This window comes from Lemur catta, chromosome 1 (genome assembly GCF_020740605.2).
Source record: "Lemur catta isolate mLemCat1 chromosome 1, mLemCat1.pri, whole genome shotgun sequence".
In the NCBI taxonomy this organism is placed as follows: domain Eukaryota; kingdom Metazoa; phylum Chordata; class Mammalia; order Primates; family Lemuridae; genus Lemur; species Lemur catta.
In genome coordinates, this window is record NC_059128.1 from 196,385,401 (window position 1) to 196,407,602 (window position 22,202).

The 22,202-nt window shown below is 35.3% G+C and overlaps 1 protein-coding gene across 12 annotated transcripts in view; it reads right to left on the minus strand.

Annotated features, from left to right (window-relative positions):
* Positions 1-10,733: 10,733 nt before the first annotated feature.
* The window catches only part of MECOM (MDS1 and EVI1 complex locus), a 61,585-nt gene continuing 50,116 nt past the window's right edge, over positions 10,734-22,202 (minus strand). For 11 of the 12 annotated variants that reach the window (XM_045539611.1, XM_045539610.1, XM_045539608.1 and 8 more), the window contains 4 exons: positions 21,192-21,336; positions 17,249-17,485; positions 15,904-16,087; positions 10,734-12,290 (listed from right to left, as the gene is read on the minus strand). In XM_045539611.1, coding sequence (XP_045395567.1) covers positions 12,156-12,290; positions 15,904-16,087; positions 17,249-17,485; positions 21,192-21,336 — 701 coding nt within the window. In that variant the 3' untranslated portion in view covers positions 10,734-12,155. The remainder of the gene's footprint in view (positions 12,291-15,903; positions 16,088-17,248; positions 17,486-21,191; positions 21,337-22,202) is intronic. The other variant, XM_045539612.1, reaches the window with a different exon arrangement.

The following is a 22,202-nucleotide window of genomic DNA, read 5'->3' on the forward strand; positions in this document are numbered from 1 at the left end:
GGGTTAGTGTTCAGGATGGAAGCAAGTATGTGCCACTGTCACCCAGGGACCAAGGATGAGGCTGCACCATTTTTATGCCAGCATCCTCTGAAACCTGCAGCTTTTTTCTTTGTCACATCATATGAAGACAGTAGAGAGAATTGTGCATTGCCAATTAAATCAAATTATTTGGCCCAGAAGGGCTATGTGTCACTTTACCTAACAGTCTCATAGACAGAACTAGTCTCACGGATCTCCCTAACAGTAGTGTGTGCTTTTCAATATGCTCAGAAGTAGTAATGTCCACCACAAGTACAGACAATTCCCAATTTATGATAGCTTGACTTAGGACTTTTCAACTTTACTGTGGTGGGAAAGCGGTACTACTCAGTAGAAATGTACTTCGAATTTTGAATTTCAATCTTTTCCTGGTCAAGTGGTATACGATATGATACTCTCTTGCCATGCTGGGCAGTGGGAGTGAGCCGCAGCTCCCTGTCACCTGATCATGATCAGGAGGGTAGACAACCATACTCCACAGTGTCTGTATTATCTGATGAGTTTGCCCAACGGTCGGCTAATGTAAGTGTTCCGAGCACATTAAAGGCAGGCTAAGCTAAGCTATGATGTTTGGTAGGTGAGGTGTATTAAATGCATTTTTGATTTATAGTATTTCCACTTACAATGGGTTTATCAGGACACAGCCCATCTATAACTTACGGAGCATCTGTATCTTGCTTAATATAATAATCTTGTAGTTTTTCATTGTGCATATTTCTATGATTAAGTGATATTTATAGCAAGTAGCTTTCTATTTACATGTTCCTTTCAAATTAAATTTTCAAGCTATCAAAGAGGAATCAAGACAAAGAAATGTTGAGTAAATAATGATACAGGTGGTGTACAGATACAGCAAAAAGTTTTGGTGATATCTAAATCATTAAAATTTGGGAATCACTATTCTTGCATGAGTTTGCACAGTTAGTTTGCGGCAAAAATAATAAGATTTCAGATCTGTTTGACTCTGCATCTGTGCCCTTGCCATATTGCTGTTGCCTTTCTAAGAACTGCGGTACCCAGTTAAGCCTGTCCAATAGTCCTAAATTGCTTCTGAAGGCTGCCATTAATAAGAGAAATTAAAATTTCTCTAATAATTCTGTAATTTTTATACCTTGGATGGTGTTTTAGGAAAAAGTGAAATGATCCATCAACTACTTTTTAATTAGTCCTACAAAATTATTGGATTTATTGGAAGAATATGGACACCAAACTATTAATTTTAAGCACATGAAAGAACAGCAAAGAAGATGTCACAAATTTACCCATTTAAATAACAGTGGACACAAAATTGGTGACACTAACAGGGGGATGCTTTTTTGTAACGGTCATGTTTCTTTCTATATAAAGAAATTTAGAGGTAAACAGTCCAAGACTTTATCTTTTAGTCGGTGGTTTTGCTCAAAAGACGATTACAAAGCCATAGAGCTAATTGAATTGTCTTATTCTTACTATTCCAATAGATTCACTTATAAAAAATTCTGTATCAAGATTTACAATTTATCCTTCTGTTATTGTGTTTTTATTCTGTCAAATTGAAGACTTTAGTCCTTACTTTAATCTTTAGAAAGTCAACATTGATGAAAGAAGTGGTCCTTGACATAAACAAAGCAAAGCAAAACAAAAAATCTGTACTCTTCTCTCCCCCAGTGGTATCTTCTTCTAGCCTAAGAAAATGGAACCCTCAATTGCTGCCACCATCCCCTGCTTCACACATCCCAGTCTTGCCCATTCAGAGAGTGCCTCAAATCTGTCCCCTTGCATCCATTGTCACCCTCCTCTGATCTCTTCAAAAAATATTCCTCCCCTAACTATTACAGACAAAAGGATCAGATTCACTAATGCTGATTGAAACCACTTACTATGTCCCCCCTTCTAAAATAACACATTATTATTTTAAGTGAAAAGAATATGACTGTCACAGACCAGGATGACTTCAGTGGCGCTAATGATGAGGTATTTTTTGACAAGGTCCTGACACTAGCTGGCCTCCTGCTAGTTGTGTAAACTTTGCTTCTTTGGCAGATCTCTGATTCTTTTTTCTCCCAATTTATTTAACCTGATTTAAAGATGCTGCTGACTATAAGAGATAATTGGAAGAAGCCAAAATGTTATCCTGCAGGAACATAATGGAGAAAAAGTATTGAAAGTCAGCTTTGCCTTCTGAGATGCTAATCGAGACAGGGCTTTCACACAAGATTCTTTTGACCACTTCTTTCTTGCATATAGGAGCTCAGTACCATTCAGTTAAATGTTTCTGTTCCTTATCATTAGCTCATTACCATTTCTGATGAGTAATTAGACCCCAAACAGAAATGAAATCAATATAAATCAACATGTGGGAAATAGCTACTGCACTGTACTTTTATAATATGGACAATAAGGTTATTGCCTTAAAAACATGTTTTCTTTTAGTCAGTAATGCATAAAAACAAATTCAAATAGTGTCCAATGTCTGTGGCATAGAGTCAATCTGTACACACTTAGAGGTAATCTAACCCCTGAACTTATTATAGATGCCTTTGGCCCAACCTCCTTTGTCAGATACCAGGATTTCACCCAACTCTGCTCATACCCCACTGCAACCTAGAAAGCAGAAACTTGAGTTTGGACTCCAAATCAGCTGTGTGATCTCAGACATTAGACAAAACCATCATCCCTCTTTCTAGATCTCACTATGTTGCCTGCATAGTGAGCATCTGACCCTCAAAGTTGATAAACAGAAGGTGTCTATGTCAGTCTTGCAAACAAGACACTTTTTTGGTTCTCTTTAGCTAATTTGTTCTTTGTTTACCTAATTTGAAAGAAACCTTTTTGTTTGCTTTCATAATAATATTTTTCTAACTTAAAAAGTAACGCCATTCTCACTGGAGATAAGTGATATCTCATTGCGGTTTTGATTTGCATTTCCCTGATGATTAGAGATGTTGAGCATTTTTTCATAAGTTTCTTGGCCATTAATCTATCTTCTTTTGAAGTTTCTGACCTGGGTCGGGCAAAGGAAATATACGTAACCTAAACATTTGTACCCCTGTAATATGCTGAAATAAAAAAAAATTTAAAAAACATTTCAAAACAAAACAAAAAAGTCATGCCTGTTTATTTTTAGATAATATAAAAATGTAGATAAGCAACAAGAATAAAGCAAATGAAATTCACCCATAATCTCACCAACCAGCAAAATGTTACAGTATATAGCTTCCAGACATTTGTAACCTGATTCTTTAGTTAATAATACGTTGAGATTATCTGCCCCCTATACTTAAACATGATCATGTGGATACAGCATAGTTTACTTTACTGAGTCGCTTTCATTGACTTCTTTGTCAATCATAATTTTTGATCATTATCAATGCTTTACTAAACATCCATGCATGCAAATCTTAGTGTGTAATGCTTACTAGTTTCTTAGGATAAATTCTTAAACTGAGAGTTTCTTCATCATGAATTATACTCATAAAAAGAAATGTGGTTGTTTTTTAATAAGACAAGAGTAACCCATTCTCGTTGAAAACATTAAAATGAACAAAAGTGTATAGTATATATGTTCTTTTAGTCAATTTATTTATTCATTGATTTAATAAAATTTATAGAATAGCCACATGTGCCATATTCTGTACTAGTGTCTGGGGATACAGCATTGGTCAAAATAGACATAGGTATTTCATTCATGTAGCCTAAGAGTTTATGAATAGAGATCTTTAATAATCCATGAATATATACATATATATATACACATACACAATTAGAAATTGTAATAGGTGCATTGAATGTGTGGTAAATGGTTCCTTGAGAGATTACAACAGGACTACTGGATTTACATTAATAGGTGGGGATAACAGGGAAAGTTTCTCTGAAACAGTAACATGTAAGTTAAAAATCTGAAGAATAAGTTAATTTAGCCAACTAAGAATGTGAGGGATGGCTGGAGGGTGCAGGGTTCTGGATTGGGAGGGAAGCAAGAGGGAGTGCTTCGAGTTCACAGAGTGCAAGGTGCAAAATCCTTGAAAGTGGAATGGAACTCAGTGACTGAAAGTAATTCAGTAAGTCTAGGACAGGCAAGTGGGTAGAAACTGGACAGGTAGGTAAGACCCAGGTCATGGAGTGCCCTGGAGGCCATGTCGATGTGTTCCCCATCTTGAAGAGCAATGGGGAGCTATTGGAGGCTTTCTCCACTAATCTATAATAGTTGGTATATCCAGTTTAGGCAGTTCTATACCAGATATGGTCTGTTGGTACTCAGCACCGTTCCTACCATTCCCCTGCTCAAAAACCTCATTCTTCACACCCTTGCTAGCTGGTTTCCAGTGAGGTATAATGGAAGCCACTTGTGGGAGGTAAAAAGGCAGGAGGAAGGGTGACCCCATCAGTAGTAGTGACAGGAAACTGAAGGCAATCAGGAGTTCCTGCAACAGCAGTAAGGACACCATCTGGGTGGCACCAGCAGCAACAGCAGCACGCTTCCATAGCTCCATGGTGAGTGGGGCCCTTAGCTATTTCCTGGTCTCTGGTTTACATCTTTTTCTTCCTTTTGCTTTTCCAGCCCTTCCAGTGCTTTTGTATGCAACCCTCTGCATTAAATTTCTCTCTGCTTAAAATATTCAGAGTGGTTTCTGGTTTCCTTTCTAGACACTGACTTACTGAAGCTTTCGATTTAGACAAAAGCTTTAGTTTCTTACTGACCATGTCTTTTGGATGAGTCCCAAAGAAGCTTGCAAATCCTTTTATGAATCAGTCTGCTTTAATTCTGGGTAACACTTGGCTATAATTTTATGCCAGTCTTGGTAGAGTCATCAATAAAAGTCATAACTGGAGTATTTAAAACAAAACAATTCTTACTTCAAGAATTCTTTCAAATAATTATTGCTGTAAAAAGAGCAGGTCCTGTGTTTTCTGGGACAGTTCTAATTCTGTATGTGCTGTTATATTATCCCTCTACTCTGGGCATTAACAAATTTTGTGTCCTGCCCTGAAAATATTGCCTCTTACATATCTGTTAGTTTTCCTATGACATGAGTGGTACAGATATTTGTTATTTTTGATGACTATAATTTATTCTCATTTATTTGACAGAAGCCTCTCAATTTGACTATTTGGAACCATCAAAAATAACAAATATCCATAACTTTCCAGCCCCACACTTTCAGGTGAGTTTAATGGTGTTCTTCATCAAGTAGGACCACTTTCATGCTCTATCCCTCGAACTTTTATCTGGACCCAGAGTGACCAAAAAAAAAAAAAAGACTGAAAATGATGGTATTTGCAATTTGATGATAATGGCTGAAGAGGCTACCCATTGGTTCTTGCTCTTGTCTACCCACTGGTTCTGGGTTGTGTCCTAGGTCTGGTTCTCCAGATTTTCCTTTAATTGTCTGAGATTTCCCATATCCATCTGGTAGTTTGCTTCTCTGCTTGAGTTAAACAGAATTAAATTCTTTCAGCCTAAACAATCATATAGATAAAGAGGGATTGTGTTTCTTCATTTTCTTTTTAATTGTGATAAAATATACATAGCATAAATTTTGCAATTTTAACTATTTTAAGTGTATAGTTCAGTAGCAGTAAGTACATTCACAATGCTGTGCAGCCAATCTCCATAACTCTTTTCATCTTACAAAACTGAAATGCTATGCTATTAAGAACTGCCCATTCCCCACCTCCTCCAGCCCCTGGAAACCACCATTCTACTTTCTGTCCTATGAATTAACTACTCTAGGTGCCTCATATAAATGGAATCATACATTATTTGTCTTTTTGCTACCGGCTTATTTCACTTAGCATGATATTCTCAAGGTTCGTCCATGTTACAGCATATGTCAGAATTTCCTTCTTTAAGGCTGAATCATATCCCCTTGCACATATATACCACATTTTGTTTATCCATTCATTCATTTATGGACACTTGAGCTACTTCCTCCTTTTGGCTACTATGAATATTGCTGCTGTGAACATGGGTTTACAAATATCTCTTAAAGACCCTACTTTTAATTCCTTTAAATATATACCCAGAAGTGGAATCATAATTTTTTGAGGAACTGTCACAGTGTTTTCTATTCTGGCTGCGCCATTTTACACTCCCACTGACATACACAAGAGTTCCAATTTCTCCACGCCCTTGCCAGCAATTGTTATTTTCTGTTTAAAAATATATATATATATTTCCAAATACTAAGGGAAGGTACAAATGTTTCTGTTACATGCTTGAGTCAGGGCTATAAATGTGCTCATCATCCAAATAGTGTTCATTATGCCCATTAGGTAGGTTTTTGCCCCTCCCCTCCTTCCCCCCAACCCCTGCTTGATTTCCAGTGACTTTTACTTCCCTCTATTCACTTGTGTGCACTTCAGGTATTTATTTGTTTTTTTGAGTAGCAGCCATCTTACATTCTAATGGGTGTGAAGTGGTTCTATTCTTTTTTAAATATATGTTGTATCAAGGGACAGTCTCTTGTATTCACAAATGGTTATGCAGAATATAATGAACAGTACTCACCCATGTCTCTTGGGGAAGAGCTGGCTAACTCTCTAAACTCTCTTCAGGGCTCCTGGACACAATCTGTTTGGTGAGTTTATTCTTCCACTGGTCCCACTTCTCCCTACCTTCCTTCCATTAACAATTCCTTTAAACCTGGAAAGAATGAAATGAGCACACTTCTTAGCTGCACTTGCTTTCACATTTGCCTCCTCTCATGGTGAGTCTGCTAATCATTTTAGAAAGGGCTTCAATCATGCCATGTTAATAAATTCAAAATATAATTTTGGGATAAATCTTTTTTTTTTTTTTTTTTTTTACACAAAGACTAACTAAGCAGGAAACTCAAGCCACCTGCTAGGAATTTGCAAATGAGATAACTGAGACTCTTATTAAGGAAGTAGTCAGGATCTTTCAAAAGCACTAGTATTGTTGGTTCTGAAATGAGATAAGCTCAGACACCTAAATGTCTCCTGGGCACAATTGCATCCTGACAGCTCACTCTGGGATGTGGGGGCAGGGCACATTTCCTTGGCTCTGGAACATTCCCTTTTGGCCTTTCTTCAGCTGTACCTGAACCAAGAGGTCTGAGACTCAGCTAATAAGGAGTCAGGCCCCCTTGGATTCTCGGCTAGCCAGTTCCAACCTGGGTTAACTTGATGGAAGTTCTTAAACTCTATGACCTCCAGTTTTCCTCATCTGTGATATAGTAACAATGCTGCCTGCTTGTAGGCCTATTTTGAAGATTAATTGAGGTAGTAGATATATCCATCCCTAGCATGATGTTGACCTAATAGGCACTTTAAAAATGAGTTACTCATTTTATTTATTCTGTACAGAAATCAGATTGGTAGTCATTATCTGAAAATAAAATTATAATGTACCTACTCTTTAATGTATTTATTAAATGTTTTTGAGAGCCCTCAAAAATTACACTGGGAAAAAAAGTTCAAGAGATCTATTTTACCTCATGGTGACTATAGTTAATAACAATATATTATATACTTGAAAGTGTTATAGATTATGTGTTTTCACCACACAAAAAATACGTATGTGAAGTAATGCATATATTAATTAGCTTGACTTAGCCATTCCACAATGTGTACATGTATCCAAATATCATGTTGTACACTATAAATATATACAATTTTTATTTGTCAATTAAGATAACAGTTATACTAGACATTTCATGTTTTCAAAGGATTGAGCTGCCTTTATTTTTTAAACCTAAATATATTTGTCAAGAAACATCAGATAGGAGAGGGGAGAAAGGGATAGGTATATACACACCTAATGGGTGTGGCGCGCACCATCTGGGGGATGAACATGCTTGAAGCTCTGACTCGGGCGGGGCAAAGGCAATATATGTAACCTAAACATTTTTACTCTCATAATATGCTGAAATAAAAGAAAGAAAAACATCTCTCACATTTTTGTCTAGAAAACTTCCATATCTACTTTTTAAAAGTCTAGGATAGATTTCTGTATATTATAAAATTTTCTTCTTAGCATAGTGTGTGTGTGTGTGTGTACATATATATACATATATACACATACATATATTCTAATCCTTTAACTCTTACCATGAAAATTATAAAATTCGTTGTATTTGTAGAACTATTACCAAATATTTTCAAAAACTTATTTTGATTTTTGACATTCACAGAAACCCAATGAATTAACAGAAGCAGTTATTACACTGGTTTCTCAGATGAGATTTTGGAAGGTATGTGAATTCCCAAGACGTTGAAGCCAGTAAAGTCATAGAGCCAGAACTCAAACCCAGGCCTTCAGTTCCAAGATTGTCTCCACTATATCTCACTGTCTCCCGCAAGGGCCATGTGGTGGAGGACTACTGGTGAAATAAATGGAAAAAAAGCAGAAATGTAAGGCTTAGAAGTCTTTTTGGAATTTGGGGGGGACTAAGTATTAGCAAACAACCAAAATGTCATGCTTGAAGTCTAACAAGAAGTCAGTAGCACTGGGAGTATTTGGATTACTTCAGAATTTGTAGGTATATTTTTTAAAACAATGAAAAATTCACCACACATTCCAAATTTCCACTTTATCAAATGTGTTGTTCTTATGTCCCAAATACTAGATTCTTATTCTCCTTAGTTATGGATTTATAGGTTAAGTATGTTTCCTAAATACTTCTTCCTGCATACACTTTCTGTTTAAAAAAATCCATATACATACCCCATATTTTAATTCTTATGCTACCAATATTTAGAAATGGTGTCAGAAGATTCTGTATGTATCTGACATTGTGGCTACGAATGAAAAAATAATGAATAAATTAATCTGGATCTACGTCCACGTGTCATAGTTATTTATTCTTTAGGTCTTGTTAAAACCTCTATAATCAGCCAAAATCGGAATAACCCTACTTTAAAACAATTTGGCATTATATTTAAGGAGAAAAAAAATTAAGCATTCCTCCCCCACCAGAGAATTTATCATATGGAAGAACTGCTCCTCACATTTTAACTCTGCATATACATATATGAACACACAAAAAGTTAAATGCATGAAAATTAAAATACCATTACTTATACTCTTAGACTAGTAAAAAGCAGAAAAGAAATTAAATTTTCAACAAATTGAAGTGATTAAAGAATGTGTAGTACATCAAACTTGGAATATTAGGAAACTGCTAAATGATTGTTTTGAAGACTTTGTATCACTATGCAATGATTTTTTTTTTTTTTTTGGACACAAGAAAGAAAACACAAATCATGTTTATACTCTGATTATACAATGGAAAAGTGATATTTTGTATGTGGACAAAACCTTAAAAGGAACACAAAAAAGCTAAAAGTTTTTTCCCCATCTGTGAATCAGTTAACAGTAACTGCATGATTAAAAACAAAAATAAGAAACTGAGCTCCTTTTTGCATACACTATGTAACATCCAGTAGAAAACCTATAGGTTGCTTTCTGTCCTAATTAAAATGGGTGTTGTGGACATGGAGTGATACCAGAGCCCTTGAGCCCTGACTTTGCACCACATGGAGATAGTTCAGAACAAAGAGCAGCACTCATTGTTGGCCAGAAACTATCACTTATGTTATCTCAAAAATTAAAAAGCTTCTGCACAGCTAAGGAAATGATCAACAGAGCAAACAGGCAACTTACAGAATGGGAGAAAATATTCACAAGCTATACATCTGATAAAGGGCTAATAATCAGAATCTATAAAGAATTCAAACAAATCAGCAAGGAAAAAATCAAACAACCCCATTAAAAAGTGGGCAAAAGACATGAACAGGAGTTTTTCAAAAGAAGATAGACAAGTAGCCAATAAACATATGAAAAAACACTCAACATCAGTAATCATCAGGGAAATGCAAATTAAAACAACAATGAGATATTGCCTTACCCCAATTAAAATGGCTTTTTTAAAAAAGTCCAAAAACAGTAGATGCTGACATGGATGCAGAGAGAAAGGAATGCTTATACACTGTTGGTGGGACTCCAAATTAGCACAACCCCTATGGAAAACAGTATGGAAATTCCTCAAAGAACTAAAAGTAGACCTACCATTTGATCTAGCAATCCCACTACAGGGTATTTACCCAAAGGAAAGGAAGTCATTTTATCAAAAAGACGCATGCAAGCAAATGTTTCTTGCAGCACAATTTGCAATTACAAAGATGTGTAATCAATCCAAGTGCCCATCAACTCATGAGTGGATTAACAAAATGTGATATATGTATACTATGGAAAACTATGCAGGCACGAGGAAGGATGAATTAAGGCGTTTTGCAACAATTTGAATGGAAGTGGAGACCATTATCCTAAGTGAAGTATCTAAAGAATGGAAAAGCAAACACCACATGTACTCGCTATTAAACTGGTGAGGCACACGGGCACAGAGGGAAGTATAACTCAGTGGAAATAAAGCAGGAGGGAGAATGGAGGAGGGGAAGAGCAAAAACCTACTGAACTGGTACAATGAACACTATCTGGGTGATGAGAACATTTATAACCCTGACTCAAACATAACAAAAGACATCCTTGTAACTAAAAACATTTGTACCCCTGTAATATTTTTAAATAAAAAATAAATAAATAGAAAAAAATACATATGCTCTAGATTCCAGGTATCTGTTAGGGCATCAAGGGTCCAGACATCATATCTTTAAATTATTGGATCCCAAAGGGAAAGTAAAATTGCAGGAGAAGTATTTACCTGGTATTTACCACACAGTGGAGAAAATAATCATTTTTGTAAGTCTTTATTTTTTAGTTGCTCTTCCCATAGTAATGCACTGAAAGGCTTAACAGTTTATACTGTACAAAGCATTTGAAGAAAGTACCTCAACTTGCCGATTATTTCAAAATGAGATTACAAACAAAAAGAAAACAAATCTGGTTCCTCAATAAAGGGAAAAATAACTGAATACAGTCTGTTATTTACTTCTCTCTTTAACATAAGGTCGGGAACACTTCATTTTACAAATAGGATTAACATGAACATAACACCGCACAAGCTTGCAGACGACCAGCATAAAATATGGGGTACAGTTTTTAATCAGAAGAATCATGCTTTCATGAAAGAAATTATAATTGTTTATACAATTGAATAGATTTCAGTATCACAAAAACTAAGTTGCATCTATTCGTATTTAGTTCATTAAGAAATAAAACAAAACAACAACAACAAAAAAAGGAATGTTAAGAAAAGCCAAACACCATTTGGCACTCCCCTACACAGGTCGAATCACCTTGGTCCTTGAAATCAGAAAGAGGTGTGCCTCAGACGTCATAAAGTAGTGGCTGACTGGAACAGTGCTATTTTAATCAACAAACAATAGTTTGCCAACAAATAAATACATGATACACGCAACAAAAAAAATTAAACATTAAAAAACAGTGACATGATTGTCTAAAATTAAGATGTTATTACAAGGATTTGGCAAACATTTTCTTAGTGGTACAGCGGTACTGGTGACGAACAGGTTACTTCACTGACTTAACCTCTTTGAGCAGGACATCCATAGCTTACAATATACACATACCCTTTTCTCCCTAGTTTTAAACAATGTACTTAAGATGGCAAAAGTTAAGGGGGAACAAGTACCCCCTGTTATCAGTTTCTATAATTGACTGTGCATTTCATCCAACTACTTCTGTCTTCAAAGGGTTAAATTACATAAAATCTTAACAAACAAAAGAATTAAATCTGTAATCAAAAGCAACTGTTCCCAATCATGTCAGGTGATCTTGTACAAAAAAAGAATTCAGTTTCTATGGAGTGTTCATTCGTATCAATGCTGCCATCTCAATTGCCCCTCTCACCCACCCGCACCCTAGGCAGGGTGAACTGGAAGATGCCTTCAGCCCAGCAAGGTTTTCATCTTCATTGAGTCATTTTAAGTCACATTGATTGATCTTCCAGAAGTCAGCAGCTGCCTTTGCTGTGCAAAACAAAATATCGAGAATAAATAGTTTCTTTTTTCTTTTTCTTTCTTTCTTTCTTTTTTTTTTTTTTTTTTAATCATTCAGTTTAAGGTCACCAGACTTTAGATGAGTGACCCTTCAGGTTTATAAGGCATTCTGCTCAGCAGTCTTGTAAATAGTCCTACATGAAAGAGCCATGCTGCTGTTGGACTTGGTCCCACTCTGATCAGCCTTGGGAAGGTCATACGTGGCTTATGGACTGGATGGCGCTGGATTCTGCCGCAGCCCTTGCCATACTGTGCCACACGTTGGAAGAACTGTGGGATGTAGGATGGAGGGACTCCTTGTCGGACAATGACAACATCATAGCATATGCCTGGGGTAAAGAAGAGAGACTCAGTAAATGGCATTGGAAAAACATCACTTTTTAATTCAAAGAATATTCTTTGTGAGTGTTGGGAAGGGATGGGACCCTGAGTAGGAGCATCCTTAATGGGTGTGTTTGGTAAAGGGGGGAATATTTTTTTTTGGCAAAGTGACATGGGATTACTGCTGGCCTTCAGTGCCTAGGGGCCACAAAAGTGACACATCCTACAGAACAAAAAAAATAATTATCCTACCTAAAACATCAATAATGCTTCCATTAAGAAACGTGAGTCATTCCCCTGCCTAACCATAAATACAGTCATTCATCCACTGCACATGTTCAATTCACCAATAATATTATTGTGTGATTATGACTGAAACTGCAAATATTAATAGGGTATAGACCTGCCTTGATAGAGCACTGGCCTAGTAAAGGAAACTACTCACACTACGTGACTCCTGCACTTTATAACTGAAAGCGTTGAAGGTGAAGTGACTTGCCCAAAGTCACTCAACTAAAATTTATTTCTGCCCAACTTTTAATCCAATGTGCTTCCTCCAGTTCCCCTCCACGTTTGATATATTCAATGCTGACACCCAAAGACCTTGAAAGTTGAAGCAGATTATATCAGCCCTATCAAAAAATAGAACAAAACACAAGACCCAACAATGTTCCAACCAATTGGTGTTCAGTGTCTGCACGACAGAAGGTGTGTGTAGGTGCTCTGTGAAGAAATGCTCTTTCTTCCCTATTATCATGTCAAATTCTAAATAACTGTTCAGAGAATCCCCCATTTACTGCCAAGTAAAATATTCAAATGAAATGTTTGGTCTTGACTTGTGAGTGAACTTTTCACTGTTGATTTGCTATTGTTGGTCTCATCCATTGCTAAACTTGCTTGTCAAAATGCTGTTGAAGTGGAATCATTAAAGTCCTGCCAAAGACATTCCACTCTCTGTAAACAAAGGCAAAATGCCTCTGTTGTGAGGCAGAATTTCATCTCTGGGAGTCATGCTGAGACATGTGGCCAGTCTGTGGTTTCTTCCGTAATCATGGCATTCAGTTAGAAAATCTGCCCTTGCTGGCTGATCTTGATTTGCTGGGTCATTGCTCTAAATGTACACATTTGACTTTTATGTATGCAATTTGCCTTCTGGACCTCTACAGAAATCTCATGACCAATTTAACAAGTACTTCTTAAGCATCTACTCTACTCTTAAGCATCTACTCTACGCCAGGCACTGTGCTAGGTCCTAGGGAATCAAGGATAGATAATATAGAGTCCTTATCTTCTGCAGAGTTCAAACTTAAATGAGCATTGAACTTAAACTATTTATTCTGATTATGTACCTACTCTGAGAGATCAAGATAAAGAATATTCTGAAATATTTTTAACAAAACTCATTCTGATATTTGGAAAGAGGAAAGAGAATATAGAGAAAATTTTGGAATCCTGAGTTTTAAACCTGTTGCTAACCTACCTCTACTTACTTAGCTGGGTGACCTTGGACAAGTTTCTTAACTTTTGAAGCTTCACTTTCCTCATATAAATGGGGAGAGTAATAAATTCACAGGCACTAACTTACATGAAGTGCTGATCTTAGTGTGCCTGACATAAATAGTACCTATTATTATGAAATGAATTTTTGTAGGATAGTATTTTTCACAGAAAATTCCATGTAAAATGCAGCTACTGCTGTATTGGTCAACTATTTTGGATTCAATCACTATAAAAATCACAGATAGAATAAATACATGCATATTTAGAGTAAAGTATCTGAGCCATCATATTCTAGAAAATGGCAAATATAGAATATCTGCCTTTTGGTAATCAAAGGAAATAAACATTCCATACACAAGGATTCATCCCCAGCATATAACTGGCAGTTAATAGACCACTGAATGAATGAATGAATGAATGGTCTCAGGAAATAAAGTCAATTTGCTAAAAGGCCTAACCATTTTCAAATTAATACATGATGTGATCAAGTAACAAGAAAAATATGAGCTATGATTGCAAAATGCTAATATTTCTTATAATGGTAATTGTCAGCCTAGCTGGGCAGGGATTTCACGTCACAATGCTGGTATGTTCATTATCTCTAGGTTCTCAGGCCCTTTTGCTTTCTATTACATCTGATAGTTTCTGAAGATTTTAGGTATTGTGTCTTATAATGAAAAGTATTTTGTGGAATAATTAAATGAAATTTAAAAAGAGAAAACCTGGATCCCCAGTTATTTCTGAAAGGAAGAATGGGAAATCGAAAGTTTAAAAAAATACAAGCCACCTCTTATGAAGGTCTCTAAGTGAGAATGAGACGTCCACTCTGGCTAGTTTACTTTTAATGTCAAAAACTGAAAATTTCATTTTTATCCCCACTGAATCATAGAGCAGAAAGGGATCTTAGATAACCTCTCCACCCATCGCACTTTACAGTGAGAAAATGGTACCCATGGTCTTTAAGTGATGTTCTCAAGTTCACGGAGGTAGGCTCTGGGAGCCTCTAGCGTAGAGGCTGGCTGCTTTGACTTCAATTCAGAAAGAACACTTATTTTGCCCACTACCTTCCATAATATGTTAGACTTTTTACTAAATTGAATGATTTTTAAAGATTTGTATTATTCCCATTAACACAATGTTTTCCCCACCGTCATTAAAATATTACTATATTTGCTGTTACGACCACCCTAGAACATCTCAGCTAAATAGGAAATCATTTCTAAAAGCGCAACCCAGTATGAACACATTGTTTGATGTATCAGGCCACCTGCAAAATGGGCTAATGATTCAAACAATTATACCAAAGTGGCCAATAAATATGGTCATTTTGGAAGAAAATGAAGAAACTGCATTAGGAGTTTCTTTCTTTCTTTTAATTAACCTGAATATACAATCTGACTGAGTGTGGATGTCAAACAAAAAGTACTGACTCCGTTTATTTTGTAACAAAAGAGCTGAGACTCTTTTAATTGGTATTTATGGTTCCTTAAATGGATTTGTTTTTAGTTACGTAATAGAATGTTACACAGCCCAGTGAATTTGAGTATCATTAATTTGCTCATTCACTCAGTCAATAAAAATTGATAGGCTTTATTTCCAGATGTGCCACCAAGCTGGTGCAGACCTTTGGCAACTCATTTCATTTCTGATCCTCAGTTTACCCTTAAATTCCAAAATTAGATGACTTGTAATTAACTATATAAAACAATTTATGAGACATAGTAAAGGACAAAAAATAGAATTCACTTTCCAAAAATCTTAAAATACAATTATGTTGACCAAAAAAATATATATATTCTGAGGTAATATATAAATATTTGCAAACCAACATTATGGACTATGTAGAAGTAAGGGAGTTGCAAAGTAAAGGAAAGATCACTGTGGTTAGGGTTTGCCGTAGAAGTTTCTACACAGAATGCAGCCATATTAATTGCTATCTTTGTTAACTATTTTGGATTTGGTCATAGACAGTAAAGATATGAGTGTTTTGAGTAAAGTATCTGAACCCGTTTGGATTGTAGAATATTTCAAACATAGAATATTTGCTTTTTGGTAATCAAAGGAAATGCACACTCTCATGCACAATGTTACCACGATGCTATGCTGCAGGAAAATATGTACCTGTGATTTGGACTTTCTGTGTAACGGCTGCTTAAGTTCCTCTGGCACATGGGAAGTACTAAAAGAAGACAGCTCAGCTTCAGTGTATTGATTATCTTCCATTTTCCCCATTTTGAGGCTATCTGTGAAGTGTCTTATATGATCTAGAGCAGAAAGTCCAGTTTTATATTCTTCCTCTTTATACCTAAAATGAACCAATGGAAAAGCACAGAAGTTTTTTTTTCCTTTTCAGTTTGTTATCTAATCAAAATCAATTTCATTTGAATCTATCCATACAACTGACCAACTTCATATTGTATTTGCAGTGTAAAGGAGCATGCATCAGTTATTGGGCTCTTTAAAATATTTATGAATATTATATATTAAATATATGTTTCTTGGCTGGGTGTGGTAGCTCACTCCTATAATCCTAGCACTTTCAGAGACCAGGGTGGGAGGAGTGCTTGAGGCCAGGAATTCCAGACCAGCCTAAGCAAGAGAAAGACCCTGTCTCTACAAAAAATAAAAAAATTATCCATGCATGGTGGTGCACCTGTAGTCCCAGTTACTCAGGAGGCTGAGGCAGGAGGATCAATTAAGCCCAGGAGTATGAGGTTGCAGTGAGCTATTGATGACACTACCACACTCTAGCTGAGGCAACAGAGAGAGACTCTGTCTCAATAAATAAATAAGTAAACAAATATTTAAAAATATATATATTTCCCTTAGATTTTTAATAACTAAAGTCAAGCAAATGTTTGAGATAAAGAGTTAAGTCAATGACTTGTTAGCAATGTGAGGAGACAGAATTCATACATTTATAATTTCCATTTTAAAGTAAAGCTAGTTATGATAATATTTAGTTAGCACTCACTATCTTCATGAAAATAAAATATTCCCATCAATTTAACTATCTTTTCCATTTAAAAATTTGTCATCTACATAGATTACACATACAGCTAATGCATTGAAATTTATCTCAATATTTGATGATTGCACCAGATAACTGAATAGATAATGTTGAAATCTCTATTTTTCTTTGAGTTTTATAGGTAGAGTCTAAAAAGAAATGATTGTATACTTACATAATTTTCATCTATCCTTTCTACCTTAGGTTAATCAGAGTTCCACAAACACTGATGTATTTATGTCCTTGTGGATTACGTTGATGGCCACCTTATCTTCATCTATTTAAAACTGATCCACTGAGTATGCCTTGCTAATTCAAATTTAATTTTTATTGTTTATTACTCATAAATTGCTTATTGTCTGAAATATTGTTCTAATGGAAAAACAGAACAGGAGGAATTGCAACCGTATGTGGATCTACTTTTGCTTAGTTTCTTAAGCCACACGAGATACTCACCTCACCGGGGATGTCTTGCAACTCATCTCCAGGGCACTGGCTTCTTCATAGTCATCCTCAGGGTTTCCTTCATGTAAATTACTTGTCGCTGGTTCTTTTCCTGCTTTTCCAGTCATATCATTGTCTTCATCCTCCTCATCTAACAACACTTCATCTTCCACTTCTTCATCATCCAATAAATCTGAATTTTGACTGGTCACCAAAGCCTTTTCATCCTTAAAGTGGCTGCCATTCATTCTTTCAAAAAGCATAAAAAAATGTTCAATTATTGGTCTCATTTTTAAACTTGCAGTTAGCTTTCTTGTCATGTCTTTCTAACAACAGCTTAGATTTTCAACACTCACGTAGGACATTTTTATTGTTCATGCTTTATGGCAACCATGGGAAAATAATGTAATTTCACAAATGAGAAGATGAAGAAAAAAATAATTGGATGATTATTCAGATTATAAATGGAGCCTCTGGCAGAGGTGGAAAAACAATCTCAGTCTCCTATTTCTTATCAGGCTTTGCCTGATAAATGATATTGTTATATATATAATATTTTAAAAAGCATGTAAGTGTTTTCTCTGCATAATGTACCTAATTACCTTGTAAGTACCCACCAATTAAAATAACAGATTTCTGGAAAACTCATATCCCTGAGAAACACTGGCAACAGCTTCAATACACATGCCTAAAGTGAATGGAAGAGTTCAATGACAATGTTAAGGTAGCTGCAAAGGACCAACTGGTACTAATATTTACTGTTACTAGGTGACATTTGTGGTATATTCCACTCAGACACACTATCCAAACTTGGAAGTGATTGAAATCTCACATATTTGTACTATTTTCAAATTAGTTTTGATAATCTGAATCCCAGGGGACACTGAGGTGGGAAATGATCTAGAAATGTAATTGTGCAAGTATGTTTTGAAGTTTGCTTTGTAAAGATGTAATGATGCAAAAGAATATAATATTTTAAAAAGTCATTTATAATATTTTTGTTTATGATTGCAAGGATTCTAATGTGATTACAGAGTTTAATTATAAAAAAGAGATTAATTACATAAGAATTCCAATTTAATACATTTGAAGGTATTTATAAAACTAGGATAAGCTTTTCAGCTTAAACATGAACACTAAAATATGTGTAAGTTGAATTTAAGTTTCATTGTACAGCCTAAAAGTTTAAATTAAATTACACAATAACTACATGTTTTGAACTTAATATCTTCCAAACCTCCTCCTTTTAAAGTTTTTTGACCACAGAAGTTAAAGCACTTGCCTAAGTTCAGAAAGATTGTTAGGGATCCAACCATCACAGGAATCCACGTGTTCTGATTCTCAGGCCATCCCTGACCTCTCCACTTTGCCTTGCTCCTTTACCTATTTACTCATGCACAAAACTCGTGAAGACTGTTAAAACAGTCATGTTCAGTTTTTATTTTATTTTTACTTTTTTTCATATTTGACAATTTAATGAGTATAAATTTACCACACCAGGAATCCCCTCCTCAAATATTTAAACAATTAAAATGTAAAAGGAGAAATAAATAAGCATCTTGTAGTGTGAGGCAGGGCCAAATTCCTCTTTCATTACTCTTAAGAAACCCACTGCATCACGTATCTTAGACTGACAACTGAACTGAAGGCATAGATGGGGTGCTGCTGGCCCAAACTAAGGGAGAGAAATCAGGAAGGACATGGCGGGAGGTGGAATGGATGCATTAGCTGTAGCATGTTTTTATTGTATTTTTATTTCAGAATATTATGGGGGTACAAATGTTTTGGTTACATGAATTGCTTGTGTGCAGTTTTTACATTTAATGTAACTACTTTTCAGATTACAGAAGATCAGGTATCAACAATGCACCCCCATTGCTTTCCCACATACCAAAAATGGGTATAATTTAATATTCAGATCTTCCAGGGTTAAAAAAATAAATAAACAAACCAATCTTGCATGTGACAGATGCACATAGTAAAAATCCATTGACCAGAAAGTCATGTCATTATTAAGCTTTTTATATAACCAATCGCTTAACCTCTTTTATCAAAGAATGATGAAAACATGTTTTGCACAGACATAAATTATTAGTTTCCAGACACACTGCCAGCTTGCTTGCATAAATGTATTGAAATTCTCATTTTAAAAAATGAAAGAAAAAGTAAAAGAACAAAAAAGAGTGCATGGATGAAAACCAAAAGAAACAAAAGCCACCATAATTAAGAAAACGTATTTGTTAATTATGCTTTCAAATGTGGCAATTTATAGGGGATAAATTATTCATCAAAAGTAGCCTGATAGGAGTTCAGGGGAAAAAGTTGGATGACTCAACCTTCTTACTATTGTGCTGTTTAGACATGTTGAAGCCAGATGTTGCAGCTATACAGGCTCACAAATCTCCAATTAAAGGCTAGAAAAATCTCAATAGGCATCTCAGAACCCAAATGGTGATTTTCATTCAATATTTCTTATTTGTATCATGTAAACATCATTATCAAAATTTAAGATTGTGACTGTGTTTCTTACTTGTTCTTATTACTTTCTACTTCTAGTCATCTGTTCTCTCTCTCTCCCTCTCTCTCTCTCTCTCTCTCTCTCTCTCTCTCTCTCTCTCTCTCTCTGTCACACACACACACACACACACACACACACACACACACACACAAATGGGCAAGTAAAGGGAAAGATAAATCCAACTTCACAATGTTGTTAATTATTAGACTTCTTAGAGGCTACGAAGGAGCTTTCTCTCCTTTTTACCATAGATACACTTTTATACAAGTTGAAGAACAGAAATAGCCATATGTTTTTATGTTATTTTGGTAATAATATTTATTTGAAGCTTGCCTTAATGGAGAAACTACCTAAAATATAATAATCAACTTTGACTATTAATAGCATCAAAAATTGAGAACACCAACCCAATAATACTTGTATGATGAACAATAAACTTGTGTGATAAAAAGTAATGGGACTTTTATTAACTAATTTCATGTTACATTAAAATTTACAATGCAGCATCCTAATTTAATAGGCTACTGGATAATTATATTCTGAAAAGTCTAGTTCTCAATAACAGATATTTAATTATAACTTACAGATAAGAAAAATTAAATCCAGTAGTTTTGATGAAATAATGTTGCGTTAACTTCACATACAAAGCAAGGTCTTAGGTAAGTGTTAATTATCATTATCAACAGCATTAAAAGTTTTTCTTTATTAATTAAGCCATTTTATGTTTGATGTTGATAATGACAAAAAGAAGCCAGTGCACCAGGTCACTAAAAACAAGGTGATCATTCCCCACTGAAACAAACAAGCCAGAATTAAATAAGCACCTGCTTCAGAGGACATAAAATAGTGATAGAATCTTAATCAAAAAGTCTCAAACAGTTTCTATGTAAAAGATATTTGAGTGACACTCAATGGGTATTTCATATATAAATATATACAGATAGATACAGAGAGAAACAGAGTCATATATTATCTGTAATATATATAATATATAATAGTAATTGCTATTGTCAGTGACTCAACTGAATCCTTGTAGTGGCTTTCCCTTCTACTTGTGAAATTTTGAAAAATATTCTATTTAGCTATCAAGAGAGGCAGAACAGCATGGTGGTAAAATCATGGGCTCTGGGACCAGATAGCTCAGGTTGAACTGCATTTATTACTTATGTGACCTTCAGCAAGTTTTTAACCTTCAATGTCCCCACTCCTTCACTGATAAAATTACAGTGGATATCTCATAGGGTTGTCATGAGAATTAAATTAATGAAGACATGTAAAATGCTTAGAATAGCTTATGGTATTTCATATGCACTATATATATAACAGTCATTGGTAGTAGGTATAATAGAAGTGCCACAAAAGCGAGCACAGCAAATGTTTTTGAAAACGTATTCAGCTCAGATGCCACAGAACTTAAAAAGCAAAAAACAGCTTTACCTCTCCTCTACATTCCTGGGAGACTGGCTGCTGTGGTTGCTATTTCCAATAAAATTTCGAATTTCTGTGAAGTAAGCATCTTCTTTGTCATCCAGGATCGCACCTGTACTTTCCAGTTCAGAATGAGGCGACGATGTTGCAGTACCTGTGTGGAGCAGAAGACCTTTTATGTCAAAGATTATTATTCATCTATCAATTTCTTTGGAACCTCATTCCTTATGACTTTGATCTGTGTTGTTTCTTAAAATACGCCGTTTAGAATATTAATAATAGTAACTTTAGGAGGTCAAAGTCTCCCCAATTTACCATAATACACGTGCCCATGAGGCATATTTCGAACCATTGAAATTACGAAGCGTGCTCTCTCAAGGATGTCAGTCCTCTCACTAGCTTTTCCCTACCCTCACTGTGACACGGAAACATTTTTATTCATATAATGAAGATATAGGGAGAGGTAAACCATAGACGAGTCTTAAATTCTGCTATAAGAAACTGCATACTCAGTCCTGGATGCAGTCAATAAGTACTTTTTGCTGCTGTGTTAAAGCACATTACAAAATAAACATTAAAGACACACTGAAAATTCCATATTCTGATTGGGTAGGTTAAGCCCAGAGGCTGGTGTGGTATAGTATTTTGAGGACAATGTTGGATTGCTGATTACAGGATGATCTCCAGCTTCCTCATCTACAAAAATTAGAATCATAATACCTGTCTCACAGGATTGTTGTAAGGTTTACATAAATTTACACATTTATAAGCATTTTATATATTGGTTGAACTTTACGTCAACATTAGCTTCTTGCTATTTATCTTGCCCACAAAGTATCTAAAACGTAATAGATCATCACAATAGTCTGTAGGAAAAAAACAAGAGGTTAGAGCATCCCCTCAGTTTAAAGAAGTCATAATCTGGGTCATCAAGGAAGTATTCAACCTTGACATGTTACATTTTTAACTTTTTTTTCCTGAAATAACTTCAGTAAGAAAATAATAGTTGTGTGTTATGAG